This window comes from Aphelocoma coerulescens, chromosome 15 (genome assembly GCF_041296385.1).
Source record: "Aphelocoma coerulescens isolate FSJ_1873_10779 chromosome 15, UR_Acoe_1.0, whole genome shotgun sequence".
Classification (NCBI taxonomy): Eukaryota; Metazoa; Chordata; class Aves; order Passeriformes; family Corvidae; genus Aphelocoma; species Aphelocoma coerulescens.
In genome coordinates, this window is record NC_091029.1 from 7,442,851 (window position 1) to 7,465,559 (window position 22,709).

The 22,709-nt window shown below is 37.7% G+C and overlaps 1 protein-coding gene across 3 annotated transcripts in view; it reads right to left on the bottom strand.

The window, feature by feature from the left end:
• Positions 1–2,084: 2,084 nt before the first annotated feature.
• TANGO2 (transport and golgi organization 2 homolog) overlaps positions 2,085–22,709 on the bottom strand; it is a 29,072-nt gene continuing 8,447 nt past the window's right edge. For all 3 annotated transcript variants that reach the window (XM_069030763.1, XM_069030762.1, XM_069030761.1), the window contains 8 exons: positions 22,424–22,545; positions 18,313–18,401; positions 17,988–18,107; positions 16,886–17,000; positions 9,996–10,066; positions 8,500–8,653; positions 6,664–6,768; positions 2,085–4,921 (listed from right to left, as the gene is read on the bottom strand). In XM_069030763.1, coding sequence (XP_068886864.1) covers positions 4,801–4,921; positions 6,664–6,768; positions 8,500–8,653; positions 9,996–10,066; positions 16,886–17,000; positions 17,988–18,107; positions 18,313–18,401; positions 22,424–22,479 — 831 coding nt within the window. In that variant the 5' untranslated portion in view covers positions 22,480–22,545 and the 3' untranslated portion in view covers positions 2,085–4,800. The remainder of the gene's footprint in view (positions 4,922–6,663; positions 6,769–8,499; positions 8,654–9,995; positions 10,067–16,885; positions 17,001–17,987; positions 18,108–18,312; positions 18,402–22,423; positions 22,546–22,709) is intronic.

The window sequence follows — 22,709 nt, forward strand, 5'->3', positions numbered from 1 at the left end:
CCTGTTGCGTTCCATCTGAAACCAGCCTAGACCCTGTGACCTGAGGCTACCCTGAAATGTGAGCCAAGGCACAGTAAATGGGGACTATCAGGAAAACCATGTAAGGGCACTAATCAAACCAGGGTGATAATGCAGACCCATCTGTAATTGAGAGGGCAGTTAATTCCTCTCTAAATGCCAGTCATTCCACTGAGACATGAGATACAGGAGATGGATAATGCATCTGACCAAGACTTGGCTTTATGTAGTTATTTTGAGTAGCTATTCACAATAGAGATAGAACAGGGAGAGAAAAAAAACCCTAGCTTTCCCATTCACCTTTTTCTTGGACAAGTACATTCCTTTAACAGAGGCAAAAACCTCAATCATTGAATACTAATTATAATGTTGTACCACAAGAAGAGACACTACTGGCTCCATATTTTCCAGTTTATTATTTAATATATCTTAATTAACATCTGAAAAGTGATGTGGTTTTCCCCACCGAACAGAAGCAAGCAATGTGTTTACCCAGCCTGGCAAGTTACTGACCAAGGCTGGTTCTGTGCCCGTCAGGGCTGGTGTGTCAGGTGAGACACCCATGGAAAACACTCCTGCATCACCAGAGGGAAGTCTGAAGGAACCTAAGTGCCTTAGCAGGCACTGTCCTTCTTGGAGGCCTCAAAAAGAACAGGATCACAAACCAGAACATCATTGTGTGTTCTCTGTTCTCCCCTTTTCTCCATCTTCTGATCTGTTTTTAGCTTTCACTTGTTTTTCTCCATTTATCTTTCTAGTACAAAGACACAAAAATTTAATATGCATCAGCAGAGAAATTTCTTTTTTCCTCATTCACGTTGTGTATGACTTATGAATTGCAATTTTTGGTTATCCTGCCTAATATTATAATATTTATTATTTCTCCTTCATCTGTGATCCTAAGTTCAGTGCTTATGTCTTCTTTAAAAGATATGGTAAATTTGAGCATGTCCATGATACTGTTTTTTTCATTCAGCTTCTAAGTTCTTGATACAAAATGTTACACAGATAATTTATATATATATGAAATATATTCAACATTTCTTCACTCTGTTCACCTTAACCTACATTTCACAGCATGAGTCATACTGATGGGTTTTGTAATTCTCACAGTTCATGCCTCTCCAGCTGATTGCAATACTGATTCTATTTTCACCAAGTCAAGACTACTTCCTAGATCCTCAGAAGCTATGGACAAGACTTCTCTGCAGAAAATGAATCAGATGAAGAACATCAACTATGTTCTATTACACCAATCTGAATGAAATAAAACTAACTCCTAGTAGCTAATATTCCATATAAATAGGAATGCTTGCTAAGCCACAAATGTGCATTAAGTTCTACAGGCTAAAACTGAAATGTAAGATAATTTAATTATTGCCTCATTGATGCTTAGTATTTCATAGATTCATTTCAAAATTACTTATCTCCTTATGATATTATGAAAATAGTGTTCCAAGTCTTAGCAATATTTTATCTTATATTTAGTTTGGTGTATTTCATTTGTCACAAGTATCAGTTAAGCTTTGAACATAGTGAGGATCTCCAAAAGCCCAACTCATCCTGTGCTCTGTTCAGGTGTGTTTTATTAAGCTACTACGAGGGAGATGAGACAATTCCACCTCCACTGCAGGGTCCACTATGGCAGAACATTAATGCAGGTTCTAGTCAGTGTAACAAGAGAGTCTCAGGTTTGCCAAGGATCCAGACTTTTTCCACAGTGAATCTGGATTCCCATCCTTCAGCAGCATTTTGTGAGGTTCCACTTTTCCCTAAGGAAGCACTGATTTTGCTCTTTCCTATCTTTCAAATATTTTCCAATTTCTTACGTGGATAAGACAACCATGCAATAGCATAGAATTAAAAAACACCCACAACACAACATAAAAAACCCCAGAAAAATAACAGCACTCTTAAAATGGAATTAAGTACCAGAAACTAACTTACAGATCCTTCATTGCAAATATACCATAAAAGATTTTACTTCATTGTATCATACCAAGTTACAGGCAAATGAACAAAAACATATGTGCAAAAATGCACAAGCTAGTAATGTCAACAAAGACTGGTCACCAGGTTGACTTTATTCTGATTCGAGTTTTGAACACACATGTAAACAACAATTATGACACAATTTTAAGCGAAAAAACATAACTGAGTTTTCACACATTTTAAAATTTCTTCCACTACCATTCCAATAGAAAAAAAACAGGAAACAAAAATCTCTTGCAAATGTATGACTTTGAAGAGATGATATGTATAAGCAAACTTAGTAAAATGCTAAAATGCCATGCAATAGTTCCCTATGTACACTGTTTTCCTTTATATCCTTTAAAACTGGTATTTAAAATTCCCTTTTATTATTAAAAATACTTTTATAAAAATAAAACACTTTGTTAACTGTAGGTACAGTCTACTTTTTCCAGTAGATTCATTGCAACTCTAATTTGCACAGAGTAGATTATGCACTTCACAAATACCTTATCACTTTTATGGACAAGCACCACTAGCTGATATCTGCACAGCACACTGAAGCCAATGACAAAACTCTCACAAGCTTCCAAAGAAGTTAAAAAAGCTCACTTTATTAGCTACTCTGACATGATAAAAAACAACATCAGAGGTTTGGGCTCTTTCCTGTTTATTTTAATTATCAGCAAATCCCAGATTTAGAATTTTGATTCAAGCATAGCAAAATACATGATTATAATCTATATTTACATCTAAGCTCTGACTCGCCTTTCTTTGCCTATAGGTAAAAACTAAGAATAAATTTTCATTATTACAGGACTGCTATAAAAACCAAAGTTTATAAATGCTTTCAGCATGATAGTGCATACAAGTATTTTGCCTAAAATAATCCCTTCAAAGAGAATGTCATGTTTAAATATCCACTATTTGTAAGTGGATATAAAGAAGTTTGCTATGCAAACTCTCAGAGCAAGCTATTGAGGCAGGGCTTTGTTTCTAGGTATGCATGTGTCAAACTCAAATTTAAGACAGCTATAGCTACTTCTCTGCATCTAAAAATAACAGTTAACATTTTTATCCATACAAATATAGGGTTTAAGAAGTCATCAAAAAATTAAAAAGGGCTGACCATTTCCTGTAGCTCAGAAGGACAGTCTGGAAGGCTTCGAGTTCCAAACCATGTACAACACAACAAGACTGTTGATTTTCTTGCCATCAGGGTGGTCAAAAAGTCATTTATATAGAACTGAATCAACAACCTGTGACTAGTGATGCAAGCAGTCCTGGTATCTAGAAGCTATTTAAATATGCAAATATAAAGAAGATATTTGACTAAATGCTGCCTTAGCATCTCCTGATACTTACAAATCTGGGAATGGCCTTTCACAGTACTTCACCTCAATGGAAAGTCTCATTTACTGCTGCCTCTGTTTTACACACGCACATGTGAGAATGCCCAAACACACCAGCTTGAGTACAGAAACACAGCTGCACGTGTTCCAAAGAGTATCAAAAATCTGGCTACTTTGCAATAATTAATTGAAATCAGAGGCTTGTGAAAAGAATAAAGTCAGCATACCTAAAGGAAAAAAAATAGTGGTGATCCACTACTAAACCTAATATTCAGTATTCAAAGTAAGTCAAAACAGAACACCAATAGAAACAAAAATAGCTTAGGGTTTTCAAATATCCTGATATTAGCTAGAATCTTCTATTACCTACACTGGCACTGAATAATTGAAAAAAGCATGCATTTAAATAGCTTTTTAATTCACAGGTGCTAGAACATAGGAAGTACCTCTTAATACCCAACTTTTTCAGCAATTTAAGACTGCAACAGTGCCACCTTACAACACATAACTATTTTTACTAAAAATCTATGAGCAGTCACTCTAGGCTGTAACCTATTATACCAATAAAGAAATGAATCCAAAATTTTGTATGTACAAAACAGCTGATAAACAAAAACCTCATCTTCAGCTTGGGTTTGCAAACACGTGCCTATTCCTTACCTGCTTGCTGGGAAGAAAATAACAAAACTAATATTGCTAATTAGACTACTAGGAAACAGGATGTCACAGCACAAATAGTTTTATTCAGGTCAAAGATAAGCAAGTCTGCTCCTAAGGTTCTTTCAGTAAAAGTGAACAGAGACTGAACTAAATTCCCTACTTTGATTCTCAGATGAAGTTTTAGAAATAAGATGTATTGCTGTACTATCTATAGAAAAACAAATGTAAAGAATCCCCTCTCTCTGCCCTCCCCAGGCAGAACCATTGCACCATGGCACTGAAAAGCTTAAATGAGACTAAAGCACTTAATACTACCCAGTATATATATAAATAAATACATTCACTTAATGCACATTGGCATCAGCTGTACAATCTCAACAGCGTATGTTGAAGGTAAATCAAAATTTGGTAAAACCTTCATATAGAACAATAAAAGCAGCAAATGTTTCCCGCCATTAGAACTAAAAAAAAGTTTAAATCTACTTAAAACATCTTTAAAAAAATCCACACCCACAAAGAAGCACTGACTTTGTCTTGGACAAAGATGGCCTTGCCCTGAAGGCAGGGTGATATCAAATAAAATATTTCTGATTGTAAGTTGCTACTTCATGTAAAAACAGCATCTTCATCTGGTTTTCTCCAAAGCATTTGTGAGCTTGATAGGGTATGCTACCAGTTTATTTAAACTTTTGCTTTCCTTGCTATTTTTAGCTTGTGGAGGCTGGCACAAAACATTTACTACAGCTTAATGGCTTGTTCTGTCATTGCTATTATTACAAACCATTCATGTGGAAAGTTGTTAACTGTGCAGTTTGAATTCATAGGTGCTTGTTTTCCACTGGTTGACATCGGCATTGATCATGTTGCGCTCGGTGAAAGTAACGTGTCCCTCGGAATCGACAAGAACGACTGTGTTCGTCCTGCAACAGTGCAACAGCACAAGGTTAAGCCTGGGGTCCATCATAAAAACTTCCAGGGTGCCATCCCTCATTCCCAAATGTTTTAACTCTTTTTTTTTTACCCCTGAGCACATCATCATCACATGAGCAGGGCAAAAATCATCCTGGCAAGTTCAAATGGGCATTTTCAGTCCCTTCTTCTGTCACTCCACTGTCTTGATTCCCTGCTGCACTTGCAGCAGCTGACACTCAAATCTGTTCATTGCAGAGTATGATAAAAGCTGAACTTAGTGCAAAGTGCTCCATTCAGAACGAAGTAGCATAAAACTAAGTGTTTCTTCACAGCCTATGTGTACCCATAAGGAATATTCATATCAACAGTACTCTCTTCATTCCCCTCTTTCAAATCACCTGTCCATTAAGATTTAAACATTGTTAATTATTATCACAGGACACTGATATATCATCACAGAAAAAGGTTTCTCTCTCTAGGAACCTTCCAAAGAGGAAATCTGCTTTCAAGAAAAGCACATGCCAGTTATGCATCTATTCCACTCTGCCTTGGGTAAGCTGCCATTTCTCTATGGACACTACAGTAACCTTCTACAGAAGGATGACTGACAGTAGGAATTTTCCACCATGCTATGTGGTGGCCTTTCCCAAGTCACTTCACAGCTGTTCACTCATATAAAAAAGCACTTAATTTCCTCAGAAGAATATGGTGAATCCCAGTTAACAACCTCTACTCACTAAGCCCTGTTGCTAAGGGAAAGATAAGTGTGAGCATACAATTACAGCATTAGGGAGACTTGAAATGTGTGCTAATTCACCAGCAGAAGGTCAGTAATTCTACCAAGTTATCCCTGTTTCCTTTGAAATGGCTGGACTCCAATTTGTAAAAAGGGGAGGAAGGTGCTTTGTTACCATGTTAAGTCTTCATTAACCTATATTTTAAATGTTCTTTTAATACATTTTAAAGAAACCACTGTAAATACTGAGTATCTCTTTCTCAGAATACCAACTTAAAATACCTACAGCAGTGAGCATTCTCTGCTTATCAACTCCCATCTCTGCAGAGGAAATACTATGGCTGACAATGCCACAGACCAATCTGACAAAATTATTGGCAGACTTTTAGAGTAGCAATTCTCTACCACCAGCAATTTTGTCCCATTGAAGATTTGCATTGTATTATTCTATTCTTCTTGCAGCTTTGGTGAAACAGTCAGAGCAGACAGTGAGACTACCTCAGCAAAAACCGAAGCACCAGTTAGGGGAGAAGTGGAAATACAGGTTCTTCTGAACAAGAGCAATAGGTTTTTAATGTATGAAAATGGCAGATACACTTTACCATGCCATGTCTAAGGCAAACTCTGATTCAGCAATGCAGATGACACAATTCCTGCTTGTGGAGGAGAAACGTGTTCTGCTGTATCTCTGATAAGATCAAAGTTAAAGGTGCTCAGATCTGCTACTACACTGGGGAAGCAGGAGAACTATTATCTTGTCTGGGACAGGTTAAAGCTGTGCTGTGCTCTCCATCAAAGATGAACCACAATGTGAGCTTCAAATGCTCTTCAGAGGCAAATCCCAGACACTCAAATACTGACCAAGGAAATACATTACTGAATTATACCAGATTAATATCTGAAAAAAAAAAAATTAAAGCAGTCACTATAGAACTTAAACTTACACTAGCACAATTTTGATTTGAGATATGCTTTGATCCAGTACACATCTATTTCTGGCAATGAATTTTTTACCTTGTTCCGTAATCTGGGCAACGAACACATAAAGCTGCATACTTGTTCAATATAGGACGGATATAGTCCTTCCCTTGGTCTTCAATTGCAGGGTCTGGTAATTGACTGAAAAAAAGTAGCAAACTAGTTTAAAAAAATCAAAAATCCTCCAATATTAACACATTCATCCCTCTTGAACTGGAAGGAGTTCTAGGACATCCTTGAGATCACAGTCAAAGGCAAGGCTGAAGCAGAAGAGAGAGGGTAAAGGAGAAAACCCCATCAGGAAAGAATGGAATTCTACAATTAAACCAACCCCTGTACACACTAAATTTCTGTAATATGCACACACAAAGAGATCACAAAGTAATATGAAACAGGATATTTTAAGAAAGTTCAAAGCTAGTGCATAGCCACATGTTCATATTTATTATGAAAAGATAATTTCATCTTGAAGTGTGATTTGGAAAGATTACAGGCTTAGTTTTAAATATTGCTTTTTGTAAGTAAATATTTCCCTTTTATAGTCAGATGGTTTCAGATGAGATCAAATGGAATTACTGAACATTAAGAGAAGATCATTTGACTATATTGTATCTTATACCTTCCTCTTTTTACTACTAAAAAGTATAAAGTGTAACAATTTTTAAAAACATGACTTGATCTGATAGATGAAAAAAGCAATTAAGACAGCTTAGCAGACTCCCCAATTACTACTCATTGCTCAGATGTCTGAGTTCTTATATAAACCTTTATTTTGAATGACTGAAAAATGCCACATTCATGAATGCTGGCATTAAAATTCGCTGTTAAGTTTGGGAAATTGGATCTATACACCAGAAACAGCTTTGCTTCAACTCTAATCACTTCCCAGACAGATAAAGGTCAAGGTAAACATGGAAGTTACTGGATGGTGAGCAATGATATGAATTTAGACCACAGCATCTCCTGTACCCTACTCCATGTCTGCACACTGAAGTGGTATCAACTTCCTTTCTTTCTGAACATCCAGTTGATGGGCTCAGGTTCACTGTGCAATCAGCTGTGAGTGCAGGAACCTTCCTTATCAAACTCATCTCTTGGGGACTTGACTGGAACTTCCTTGACTGGAACTTCCTTGACTGAATTCCTACACCTGAATTGTATAAATACTTCCTTATCTCCTTCCCCCACTTAGCCTGAAACAACTGCACTTTTGAGGAAGGCAGTTAGTTGTACTTTGAAAATGGCTTGCTTCTCCACCCTCTGTCCACACTGAGCAGCAATACAGAACAGTAAAAGCTACTAACACAAACCTGCTCACCACCTGTGAGGGTGCTGAGGCCCTGGCACAGGTCACCCAGAGAAGCTGTGGATGCCCCATCCCTGGAAGTGTTCAAGGCCAGGTTGGATGGGTCTCTCAGCAACCTGGGCTAGTGGACAGTGTCCCTGTCCATGACAGAGGTTGGCACTAGAAGACCTTTAAGGTCCTTTCTAACCCAAATCATCTCATGATCTATGTAAACAAGTGCTTTCTCTAAGTGCAGTAACCAAACCTACCTGAACCTCCAAAAAGCTGACAGCAAGCAGCTTATACATCCCTAGTCATGCACTCATTGCCCTTACTAAGAGAAGTGCAATCTTTAAAAGAAAAGGGCAGGGAGAAACCAGTGCACAGCTGATGAGTTCTAAGACTGCAGTAGTCTTAATTGTGTCTCCTGCTTAAAAATCAATACTGTTGAAAGTCAGACTTTGTGAGAACAGTACTTTCAATTAACATCAAGGTGAAGTGCTTTTTTCTTTCAAAACAGTTTCCAAATGCATTTTTTAAATGGGTCATATTGTATTTTGAGTGAATTTCAGCTATCGTGTTCTTACGGCTCTTGATTATTCATCACTGTAAGAAGCTCCTTCACCAAGTCTTCTTTGGTAAGGTCTTGACTTCTTGTGACCACTTCTGTGAAAAGCTGCTTCCCATACTGAAGCTTCTTCCATGGTGTATCCAACAAAGAATTGCTCAATCCATATATTCCTACACACACAGAAAAAAACCAAACAAAAAACAAACCAATTTAATTGGAAACTGAATTCTGGTGATTTCAGTTGTCATTACAGATTTTAAAAAAATTTATAAAGTGTAATGATTCCCCAGCTAACCTTTACCTGCAGGTGTGCCATAAACACACAAGCCCCATTACTGAACAGGAAAATACAGCAGGCTGGGCTTATGCTGGGCTGTGCTTAAGCACTCCCCTGTGCTAATGCTCAGTACTTGGTTTCAGTTGTACTCTAATCCATATCTACAGCAGTTAGTTTTAATTTCTGGTTTGCTAAACTATGAAGAAGGCACAATAGAATTATATAATTTCTGCAACCTAGTCTTGTCCAGTTTAGCTGTATTAATAATAAGTTATCTTTGCCTCTGATTTTACTCTATGGAAAAACACTGCAAAGGAACACTGGATGACAAGAAAGACCTTCCCCTTTAGAGGCACCCTCTCACCACAATCCAGACAAGAGAGATTACCAAACATCATCTCTTCCTGAAGGCAGCCATGTGCACAGGAGTCTGCTGTCTAAGCACAGAGACCAGAACTATCTTTGGTACAGTGTGCAGATACCCAGTATTTGTGACTCAGTTTCTCATTACAACATGGCCAGATTTTAAATTTTTAAAAGAAGTTTGTATTAAAACCTGTTTTATGTTTGTAGTTGTACAAAATCTAACAGCTATTTCCAAGAATTTATGCTGTAATTGCTACAGTAAATTTGCCAACTGCCAGCCACATTTTGACCATTAACCTAAGCCCACAAAACAAGGCTCTGCCATCAACTGTTATCAACCAGCTACACTGCTCAGAGCCTTCCATGTGCCTGGCTCCACTTAAACTACCTTTTTGATGATGAATTCTGGAGCTTTGCTCTCTCTAGCTAGCTAGCAAAGAACTAGATTTGAAATATTTTAAAATCAATCCACCTGGTAGACATATTTTATGTTTTTTAAAGCCAACTCTGTCTATGGGGGAGCACAGTCATACTGTGACCTTCAAACTGCTGGGTAAGGGGAGTTAGGGTCAGACCCTTTGAAAACTCCGTTCCTCAAGACAGACTTCCGTCCTTTTACCAAGCAGTATTCCACTAATTGCACTGCAGGTGGGTACACTGGCACAGACAGAAACTTTTAATGAACTATTGATTCTTTACTGAAATTTATTAACAAAAACTTAAATGAATTCAAGGACATTGAAAAAAATTTTTTTTAATGAATGTAAAGAAAAAGTCAGTGAAGACAATGCTTAAGTAGATAAATTACTAGAACAATACACAGCTACGTAAGGAAAAGTAATATTCAGACCCTTCTGAAGAAAACCTACCAGCATTTAGGAAAACAGGTTCTGGTTCTCCTTTGTTTCCATAGTAGCAAATTACATCTCCTTTGGTGGTACTGAAAAATATAAATACAAGTTTCTCCTTGAAAAGCCATCAGCTTCTGTATTTGATTATGCTTTAATTTCATGCAATCTTTGAGCACAGTAAGATGCTTCTCCCACTGTTACTCCTATGATACCAGACATTGATGAGTTTTATTACTTTCCTCCTCTCAAAACACTGTATTATCTGCACCACTATCAAGAAGTACCATTATCATTTTTAAACATAATAATGCAATAAAATTCAGTAAAACCCTGTAACTTCTGCATGGAAGTAGCCAGGCTTAATGACAAAAACCTGTATGGTTTTGATTAACTGGAGATTTAGTTGCTTGGGAGAAGGAGGCATGTGAAAACAAAGGAACTGTTCATCACAGCAAGTACCCTTTTCACCATCACCTTTTTTGAATCCTTCCTGCATTCTAAGCCACTGACTGCTGTGGGCCATTTTAGATGGCAGAAGTGCATTTTAGGCCCACTTCCAGCATTGCTGCAGGGCAGAGTTGGGTCCTTTGTGCATCTCTTGGCTGTTTTCAGGTGACTGTAGTCACTGAATCTCTAATTTTAGGCACTGGCTGCAGCGCTCGCTCTCTCTTGTGGACAGAGTACGGGGAGGGTCTTGCACAAGGTTCAGAGACAGCTTCCAACATTGCCAACAACTCTTATTTGACAGAGGTGGTATCAGCATATCCAAACAGCATAGACTGAAGGAGTCGCATCGATATTGACAACACAAACACCAAATCTACTGATAAGGGAAAAAAAAAGAGAGAGAGTCATCAGTAAGTCTTGTGTGTCCTGTGGGAAATGGACTGCCATTAGATGGCTCACTCTCAACATCCCTCAATCAGCTGACATTGAAAAGTGATTCCTCAGATCACTTCTGGTTGGTGGGGTTTGGCTTTTTTTTTTAATTTGCCAGAATACAGCAATGAGATCTAATTCTGTATTTTCCCCTAGTGATTTACTTGCTCACAGTAATCAACAAACGCATTCTGCCATAGTTCAGTTTTTAATTTGTCTCCCAATCTCCAGCTCCTTAGACAGCAGATAGACTTTTTTCAATTGGGAAAATAAAAAAAAAAAAGAAACACAAAACTTCCAGTTAAGATTGAATTTGGATTAAGTGGCATAAAACATAATACAGGAGAGAAGCCATTTCCAACTCCTCATTTTTTTCTTAAGATAAAAAGGAGTATCTCTGCACTGATGCAAATCAGAGTATATAGAATGCAATCTCATTAATGATGTACTGGAACTTAAATTGCTCTGCATAACTTAGCATCCGCTACTCAAACCTTAATAACAAGCAAAACAGTCTTGATTTAGCTGTTTATACTCTTCTTGAAAAGCCATTATGAAAGACATTCTACAGTGTCCTTTGCAAGACAGCCAAATGAAGAAGGAAATATTAACTTATTAATTATAGAAGTCAGAGGAGTCAAGAAGAGGAATACAAAAAAAGCCCCCATAAAGCAAAAATAGAACTGTCTTTCTCTGTGCACTATTCTTCCCACTCCCAAAGCCATGAGAGCTTTCTGATACCACACAGAAAGATGATCAAGTTTTTTCAGTACAGGCAGAAGACAGCAATTATAGCAGACATATTGTGTACTCTTATTTTTATTGTTAAATATCATATAAGAAGACCCCAGTTACTCAATTTGCTATTTATCTACTGTTACAAGAAATGTGTAATTTTTCTGAACTTTCCTCTAGTGGCTTAAAGGACATTTATTTTCCTTATCTTTTTCTTCTCATCCTTAGGACCCTTGTTCAATTTTATTTATGTTGATGTCAAGACTTACTGACCACCTGAACTCTCCAGAGACAACAGCCCACCTTAGTTTTTTTCAGTTAAGACATCAGCAATTACACAAACTACTGTATTGGTGCATTAAGTACTCTCTTTTCAAATACCTGCTGTAGAAGGTCTGTGAAGAGAAAAGATCAGAGCAATTGTTATCACCTGAGGTCTCACAAGACAGTGTTAGATTGAAAGGTGGACAAATGGCCCAAGCAAGCCCTGGAACACAGCTTAAGACAAGGCCTGTCATAGATGAGACTGCGTGCTCAGTAAGTAAGCACTGCTGACTTCCTTTAGAATGGCTTTTTATGTGAAAGAATTTAATCCTCTAGCATGTCTTCTGAGATTTTTGTCACTAACAAATTCAGTAACAAGATCCCCAGGAGTTTATCAAGAAGATGGGGAACACATACGAACTGCAGGGTCACCAATTCAGGACATCCGTATCTTACTGTATCCACACTCCCCCAGACACGTTTTCACTCACCTCCACTGCAACACTGCTGCTGTCTTCCGTCAAGAGAAGACTAAAGCCTCCCAAGAGACTTCTGAAATGGGGAGACTTTCAAAATTTAGTTCACTGTGCCAGTTAGTTACTCGTTCTTTAATCATTTGGCTCTGCCTATTCCCTTCCTACTGTTTACAGGTACTCAGTACTGAACATCAAAGCAGAAGCCAAGATGAAAAAAAATCACTGTAAGCTTGATCACAGCAATAGCCTCAAAACCCTGGCCCGTACTCAAGATTCTCTTCCCTCCCAGCCTTACAAGTATAGATACCAATTTCACTGGAGAAGTAATAAAAGCATAATTAAAGTGATGACAATAGGACCCAATAGACATATTTTTAAATCCCAGCCATAGCTGATGGCAGAAAGAAACTAAAATTATGCTCTTAGATACATCATTCTGTCAAAAAATGTAAGCAATAATAAATGTTCTAGGAAATATTCTAGGCAGCACAAATCTGAGTAGTAATAGAAGCTTCACAGCAACATGAAAGCCATACAGAGTTTGCCATAATCACTTCTTAATGCTGGTGAAACATAAGCAGTGTCCTTCTGCATCCCTGCCCTGGTTCAACTTCAAGGTGGCTGCAAGTCATGTCCAACAAAAATGCAGAATGAAAGAAAAAGAAAAAAGTAGTGAGGCAGTAAAGCTCCACAGAGTGTGGTTATCACCAAGGGATCACTCCCCTGGGCACTGAGCTACAGACTGGGCACTCTGCTACAGACAAGGACATTGGATTGTTTTATGAATAATGTGCGCATGTATTTTTTGTGCAAGGACAAAAGATGAAACTGGTAGCTTGAAATGCTGTACAGTCATTTCAAATAAGTAGTATGGTTTACAGATTCATTTTCTTTTCTTCAATTTTCATCAGCTATATCAGGAAACTCTTTCTATTCTGAAGCTAAAAACAAACAAGCAAACACCAAACCACCAACTATAAAGCCCAAACACATACCACATACTGTCAAATAAAATGGTGAAAAGAATTCTGCCAGATACAGCATATAAAGTCTGCCTTAAAACACTACTTTGATTTTGCTGTCAGTGTCTAAACATGTCTTTGGTGCTGTCCTAATATTTTGGGCCAGGCAGAAGGGCCAGAGGAAAGAGATAAAAAGTTTTTCAGAAGCATGTTTCTTTTGACATTGGACTGTCCATCTGTCCACTGGAAATGACTAAAGAGCTATGCAGAAATGCCACATTTTCATGAGGGAACCGCAAGAAGCAAGACAAGTGTGCTCTGCAAAAGGTGATACTCTGTCACCTCTTGTGCACAAGAAGTGCATGAGAAGAAATGTAGATCAGCTTACAGAGCAATCCCGCTGCCTTGATCATCCATGTTCTTTCCACACCAGCATTCTGACCTTCTCCCTTTTTACTGAAAAAGCACCTAAATCCAATCTCTGAAAGCAATCAAATCCCTCCCACCCAGCCAGGTCATGGTAACTATGCTGAAGGGAGAGCCTGCAGGTGATGGTATAATTTACTACATGTTCTCTGCAGGGATTGAAAACTGGCTGTGACAAGGGAGAGCAGAAAAGCTCACCCAAAAGGCATTTTTCTGCAATCCCCTCCAGCTGACTTGTTTGTAAGGGACAATTTGTCTGTTCATCATGGAGAAAGTGATTCACTCCTGTTACACAGTGATCTTATTGCAGATAAACTATACGGGTTCTAACTGACAGCCTGTCAGAGACTACATTTGCTGGGTGGGTGACAAGAAGCTGCCAGTTTGTCCTTCAGGGCAGTCTGTATTACATACTTGTAAGGAACACAAGTGAAATGCTGCCACAGCAGCCCTGACACAAGTTGGAGATACCCACTAAAGCCTAAGTAGGTGTAGCAGTGGATTTGTTGGACATAAACACAGGTTTCTCCAGGACTGAAATGATGTCCTGATCATCAACAAAAGCAGCTCACTGCCTTCAGGTATTACCACAAATGGAGAAAGAAGGAAACCTTCCTTGAATATTGAGCAGATATTTACTTAGAGACCAGCCCAGCCTCTGATAACCTTGTTCCTCTCTAATCAGACCTATGGATAGTCAAAATGAGAGGAGTGGCAACACTGCCTTCCTGGAAGCCAACTTTGCAGTTGCACAAGATTCCAAATAGACACTGTTTGCCACATGCTATAATTCGACATAAAAGTATGTTTAGCATAACTGGATAAATATTCATGACTCTCATACTCAGCAGGTACACCCAAGATGATAAACTGAAAAATGAGAAAAATGAAAGTACTAAGTAATTTTCCTAAAACAAGAAATCAATAGTATTTAAACTGACATCAAGAGATGCCACAGAGTAAATAGATTATTACACTATAAGTGTCAAAATCCATGCATGTTAAAAATAAAAGTCACACCAAGCTGTGGAAATAAACAATGAGATTTTACAACCTGTATAGCTGTTTCCTGCTCTCCTCCTATTACTGCACCTGTCATCTAGCATACTGTCATCATAATCACACAGAGAGAAAATAAAAATTTCTTTTTCTGAAATGTGTACCTGAAGATTCAAATATTGTAAATCTCTCTAAATATGCTGCTTGCAGTCAGCAGGATCATGTGCTCAGGTACACCCCTTTCCACCAGTGCTTCATTTACGCTTTCAATCTGAGTTTCCTCTCCATTTCACACACTCTAACAGAGCCAATAGCTGTTTGTTACACAATGGAAGAACATGTTAAGAATAGTCTTCTATCTTTGTTTTGGACAGTAACATGGCCCAACAAAATAGCATCAACTACAATAGCATTTTCTATTTACACAGAGAAGTACCTCCCATTCATATACCACATTTCTCTTAGGAGTAATTCTAATTTCCTAAAATGACAAGTTTACAAATCTTATTGAAATTCCTCTGCATCATTAGCTTGCCAAGAATTTCATTTCATCAGAGTATCCAAGGCTAAGGACATGTCGAAATGGAGAAGTTAATCAACACACACAGCCTTCAGAGTGATACCCAACAAGGAATTATGACCTGTATCACCACGGAAAGACTATTCAATTGAGCATGCAACTCTCTATCAGCCCAGCATGGAGGAATAAACAAACAAAACTAACACAGGAATTATTTCCTTAAATAATATCAATCAAACTTACTTTAGTATCATCATACTAGCAGCCATTATGACTATTCTATTTACCTAAACTAAAACAAAGAGACTCAAACTTACTGCTTGCTAGGTCACACTTTGAATATCATGTTTGCTTGAAAACATCTATTTCTTCTGCTGCCTTTTCAGTTAAAGATAGCCTTCAAATCTATGCAATCTAGCCAGGCAGCAACATACGGCAGAAAGCACAAAAAGTCAAATCCTCTGACCATGGTAAAAATTAATTCAGGCAACTGAAAAATTTTGGGAAGCCTCTGGTGGGACAATGAACTTTATAAAGCAGATAGTAAAAATACCAAAAAGCATCAAACCCTCCAACTCCCTAGCCTGCTTCTGGATTGAATTTCTGGAAACATAACCTGCATGTTTATTTCTAAGCAGGTGCATCAAGCAGAAATACACTCACGTTATCTTCACAGAACTGACTGATAAGTCTGAGCCACCTGCTGAAGGTGGTCTAATACAAAAAGTGGAAAATGTAAACACAAGGCCAGTTAGTGAGAGTGTGCTAGAAATTATTTCCACTGAAAACAGTAAACACTGTGGCCTTCTGCTTTAAGTGTGTTCCCAGAAGCATGCAGAAAAGCTGAGTGGGAGAAGGCCCTGCACCATGAGGTTGTCGAGGAACATTAATGCTTTGCACCAAGTGGGCCAAAGCAGCAGTGTTCTCCTGGCAGTTTAGATGTGCTCCCGGTCATGCAGTGTGCATCCAACTCGGAACTGACACATGGCCTGGAGATGGCTTAGCCCTGGATTTCCATTCTTCTCCATCAGGCAGAATGCAAAGGAAAATCAGCAGATATACTTGTGCATAGACACATACACACGCAGTGGAAAGGATTGTGCCAACCACACTGATTAGAATCAAGCATCAAACATCCTTTCTCAGCTACAGAAACCTTAAGTTAATGTTTATTTGTCTTGTGCTGATTTTTACTGTTTCATGAAAGATTAATGACATGGACACTCTGACAGGAATAATAGCTTGAAAGCTTTCAGCTGTTCTTATCTTGCTGCAGCATGTCAACTCTCTGAGAAAAAAGGTGTCTGCGAAATTATGAGCCAAGGTTTTGTTTTCTCAAAATACAAGCCCCAGAGCCTCCAGGGTAAAGACTGGCTATGGCCTATCAGGGAGTCACAAGAAGTTTTGTGGGAAGCACTGGTTAGAATACAAGACAGCCCTCCAGAGTTTGAAAGACAAAAAAATAACAAAGGAAAGGAGGACTACAATAAAATTAGGACCTTGAATGCCAATTAGCAAAAACCATGAGCTCTAACTTTAGTTTGTGACAGGCTCTTGTATTGTTACACTTTGGTGCTATGATGTGTATGTATAGCACTGTTATCTTTCTCCCTCTGACATTTGAACTGTGATGTTTTGTAGACTTACTTCAAGTCAGCTGCTAATAAATTAAATCCATTGTAAAGATGTCCCTCTACTGATACTTTCTTCAAGTAAGAGTAGCTGTCCAGATCTGCAGTCAAGAAGTTTGTTACAAGAGCACCTAAGAAAGAGAAGTACATAGAGCAACTTGTATGTGTACGCTCACTATTCTGACAGGCCTGGTAAAATAAACAGAAACATAAAGATTCCTGTTGCCAACAGGCTGTAACAGTGGAAAAAAACCCCAACCACAAAATAAACCAAGTAACGAACCAACCTTTAAAAGTCTTACATCATTGTACCATGTTCACATTAAGACCTTGACTTTTATTCTGAAGAACTCAGTCAAAAGCTCTCGGTCAAAAATTCTACATAATTCACATTTACTAACTACTCTGGACTGGATGCACCTTTCTTCTCCTCCCACCTCACAAATTCTTTCTTGTCTTGCTTCATTTCCCTTATACATGACCCTAAAATGAATTACAAATGACATGGTCCATTTCACTGTATGATACCTTTGTCATTGCAATATATTCCCAATCCGGTACCATATGACAGTTACAAACAGACCTATTTTTACTTTAAAAAACCCCACAAATGTGCTGTTTTGAGCATCCTCTTTGAAAGAGGGTTTTTCCTATTATTGCTGCTCCCCTGATTTATCAATGCAGAAGAAGAATCTTTTAGGCTACCTCCAGCATAATCCAAGTTGCATTCCCTAACACAGGTGTTTGAATATGAATATACACCTTAAAAAAGTCTGCTGTCATCTAAAACTAGGTCAATGCTTGGCTAGTTGTTCTGCCTGCTAATTAGAATTACTTTCCAGAGGAGATGGTGCTGCTGCATTTCTTGTCTGAATTCAACTTCAGGCTCTAGGCATTACATCTTGTTTAACTTTTGCCTCAAAAAATCATTATCCAAGTCAAGTTCCTCACATACGTACTCAAACTCATCAGTTCAAAAAATCTGTTTACAGCACATAAACATTCTATTTGTCCATAAAGCTGTGTTAGGAAAATTAATTTTGTAATCATCATTATTTTACTGGAACACCAGGGTTTATTTGTCCACTTTCTTTTTTTTTATTTCAACTCCTTCATACCTCTTCCTTTTGCATTTTTATCAATCTTTGGCTGCATATAGTTTGTCAGGGCTGCCATCTTGCCTTTCTTACTGATTCCCAGCCATGTCCCACCTTCTTTGCCCTCCTCCATATCCAGACCTAATGGAATAAGTAAGAGTTAGGTTATTAAATACATTAAAATTAAAAAATGTTTCAAACTTACAACATCTTTTCCTTAGATGTATAAGGAAGAAGAAAAATTTTTATTGGAAAGGCAACACCATCACCCTAATAATAAAAAATCTGTGCCATGATTCCCTTATAAATGATATAAAAACCACTCAAAACAGCAAGACATACATACCACTAAGGATCTCATTGCTGCTGTCCCAAAACTCGGCCGATTTGGATGGTCTGTGGTAAAATTCATCCCTATTAGCTGCTAGAATAAGCCTGTAGAACACAAGAGGAAAAAAGACACTATTACTTACAAATGTGGAGCTTCACAGTACAGGCAGGAGAAGAATCCAATTTTTTCCAGAGCATTAACTCATTTTAAGCATGAAACCATCCTTTATCTCCCATCTCACCTTTACCACTCAGTGTAAAGGTCGACTGACGTCTGACAACAGCCTCTTCTCTCACTGTCACTCACTCAGCAAGTCCATCTTGTGAGTGAAAGAGGCAACCAGTATTTTCAAAAAATACTTACAACAGAAGACACTGAATTAAGATCACACAAACAACCTTAAGATTCCCCAGCACAAAGTTACAGCTTAATGAAAGAAAATTATTATTACTTTGAAATTATTTTTTAAAAAAGTGTTTTTCATTGGTAGGACATCCTCACCTGGGGAGCAGGTAACGGATTTGGCTGATCCAAGTAAAGGTAAAAGACAACTGTGACCCCAGGCAAGCCCTGTGTGGAGGCTCAGGGAAGCAGGTGACTGCAGAAAGCCCTGCACAGCTCCAGCACAGCTCCCAAAGTCCTGCTCATCAGTACCCACAACATGACTTGCCTTTATTTCAATTGTGAGACAGTGAACGCTCTCCTTTCTCTCCAGCTATGTTGCTTAATTTAATTTTAATGAAATGCCATCTTTCAAAAGCCTGCAGATTTTCTTAACCAGTTTTCCATAACCTCAGTATCTTCTTCACTGTCAGTTTTTCCTACCAGCTGCATCTCAATTTCATCTGCACAGCAGAAGACAAGTTTGCTACTGGAAACTGAAGACAGACCATACAATTTTAATTCTAATTTCTAGCCACAACACACAAGAATCAATCCCAATGACATCTCATTACTTTGTTCAGCATTCAGATGTACTGACATTTTCTGCAGATTTCTGAACTTTCATGCAAATTTATCTCTTCCCTAATACACTGTTTCAAAAGAGGACTGTGAGGTGCAAGTTGCACATTAGAAAAATACTACAGAAAAATAATCACAATCAACCACAGAGGAACTAGAAAAACCTGACACTTCAATGGCATCCTTTCTGTAAGGTAAGGTGCTTAGTATTTTGTCCAACAAAGATAACATCTGTTGGAAAGCAAACTATATGTACATTTTTATCTTTCCAATGCAAATACAATATTGTTCCTTTCAAACTTACATAATGTTGCTTCTTCTAGCTGATTGTAGTCTTTGAGCTATAGGCTTTCTGCTGGTTTACCAAATTTCTGTAGTCTTATTTCAACATGCTCCATTAACAGGATGCAGCCTCCTTTCACAGATTTTTATTTAAATTAATATCTCCACTGTTAAAAAATAGTTTGCCTGAAGTGCATTTCTCATCCCCTGAAGCTTCAATTATATTCTGCCTTCAATAATTCTTGACATGAAACTGTGGTTTGTTTATAGTATCTAAATACTAAAAATAAGCTAAGTCTTTCTTGTGTGATTGAATATTCCCCATCTCAAGTTTAATGCAGACTCCTAAATTTAGCACAAGGCTAGTATACAAGAGCATAATAATAAAAACATCTTTATTTTGTCTTTTATGAAACATAATTATACTGAAAAGGAGCAATATTAAGTGACCCTCATCTTCTAACAAATTGCAAAAAGCCTATTCAGCTATTTTTATAGCTGAAATAATTCAACTGTATTAGGATTTACGTATTAAGATTTATTTTAATATCGAGAGAAATGAAAACATGAGAAATCATTCCATTAAAGCAATTTCCTACAATGCAATTCAGTTCCAGAAAAGAGCCTGTGATTATAGCTTTGAAGCTTGAAACATTTATTTATTTTTAAGATGCACACAGTACTATTCAGAAAGATGTAAAGGCAGCATATTACCTCTGACAATAATAATGAACTACAGTAAAGTGCTTGTTACACTGCACTAAACTTTACCACAGATAGGCCCTGAGAGAGAAAACAGAACAAGTTGCAAAGGTACAGGCAGATGGATTTGTTAGTGTGTCACAAGGGTGAGCTCTTTGTTTAATTAGGTGCTCAAGAAAATTGGCCAATATATTGGTCTAGAAACCAGATTCTACCTGGATGGAAAATTCTCCTAAGTGTTAGAGAGAACATGTTTTAGCTTGGCCATTTTCTTCTAGCCAGTAAACTCAATGAAAAGCTGTTTGTCTTTTCAGCTTCTAATGCTCACTACAAACACTTTCTTTTAGTTAGAGATGCAAAACAGTAAGGAAAGTTTAATTGCCTGCTTCCTGATGGACAGAGAAATTAGTATGTCTGCAGGTACAGGAATCCCCTTTTGGTTGGGAAAATTGTTCCAAGACCTCATAATGAAATAAACAGAGCTACAGCACAGAGATGCTCAAACAGTCAAGAAAAATTACCCTTAGCAAGGACTAGTAGGGAGATGCCTAACTTGGCCTAATGGCTATAATACTGTTTGGAATCAGGAGGGCCAGGGACCACTCCCAACTGATACTCAGACCTATGTCCTTCAGAAACCTGAGGCAAAGGTGAAAAGAACATAGGAACAACTTAAAAAGAAAGAAGTTCAACATTCTCCTGAATAAAGAAAAGCAAAAAGACTTAGTTATGGAGTGTTAAGAAAAAAAAAATAACTGAAGTTATGTATCTGATGTTAAAATCTGACACCAGTAACACCATGGCCTGGCATTTATCACCCAAACAGGTGGTTCAGAGTGATTTATCTCAGAGGTCTATATAGAGCAAGGCACTGCTTAACAAAAGATAGAAAGTTAAATACAATTAAATACTCCTGAGTTTGGGCCAAACATCTCAAAAGTGTTGTCCTATTCTGACACTGCCAGCAAGTTGTCTTCTGATATAAATTAATAATTTCAATCTTGATGCAATTTTTCATAGCAAGCAAACTACTCTAAGTTTTACTTTTAAATATTGATCATGGCAGAAAGTTCACTTGGCAAGCAACTGCAGTTTACATCCAAAAGATTTTCCCAAGAGGCATCAAATTGATGAAACTGTCTTTCACTAACTACCAACACAAAGAAAGTCAGACCAAATAAATGGATATATTAATTCAGCACCAGTCACATCATAAACAAAACCCCTTTTTAGGCAGGCTCCAGATGCAGAAAGGAATGCACTCTGTGGACAATTGAGGTTTCGGTTCTCATTTCCTTTCTTTCTATAGAATGGCATCTGCTTCTTAATACGAGAGGACAGGAAAACAAGTCAGTGAAAGGCACTTACTGAGCAGACTGACTCTGATGGTTTCTGGATGAATACCAATACTTGTACCCTACAAAGCAATATAGAACCTATACAGTATATATAAATACAGAAAGCAATGAACCTTCATAGAAGTGCTGGTGTTTATTACATACTCAGTGTACTCAAAGATACCGATGTTGGATATGAAATTTAAAAACTATGAGCTACAATGAAAGAGAAAATGATTACAGGATGTTTAATACTTTGGAAACTCACTCTATGACATCGATACATTCTTACAGACTTACCTAGAAGCCTGCAAGCTAATTTTTTCTTCAGTTTTTGGCTGAACATTTCATACACATGAGTTAGTTTACTGCCTACAATTTTAATTGCAAGCAGACTTTGGGGAGGGGAAAGGCTAGGATACTTACTAGAAGTTCCTTGGTTGCAAACTGGAAGCCCTAAACGTATCTACCATACTGAAAGCAAGAGACAGCTACAACTGTGATGCCCACAAACAGGATTCCCCTTAGTTTAAATAATAAATTAGAAGACAGGACTTTCAAACATTGGAGTACAACATTTAAAGGACTTATACAGCACATGAAAGATCACCAGCAAAAGGTCCATGATTACAAAGCCCAAGACTTCTGACATAGTCTAAAACCAAAGGGTTCTCAAAAGGTTACAGTAACTCCTCCAATGGGGAAAGCCATGAAGTTAAACACTACAAAAGCACAACTGAACACATAATAGTGACTTGAGTTTGTAACTCACACACTGGCTACAAAAAGAAATTGTGTAAAATATTACAGAAGCAAGTCTGTTTTAGCTACAACCATCCTACCTGTACGCATTTTTTGAAACTGGTCGGGGATCAAATTTGAATAGAAGGATGCACATTGAAGAAGTGATGTTTAAGTCTTGCTTCTTCCACAAAGGCTCAATGCAAGGTCATTCTGTAATAGCCTAAAATGTAAATAAAGATTATCTATTACACTGCAAATTATAAGATGATAAACTTGCTGCTGCGCTGAAGCTTAAGGATTGCAATGTACTGAGTAATAGCTCACAGTAAAAATAAATAAATAAAATTCAACTTCCAAACCAGATGAGTTTTAAAGACTGGTTTA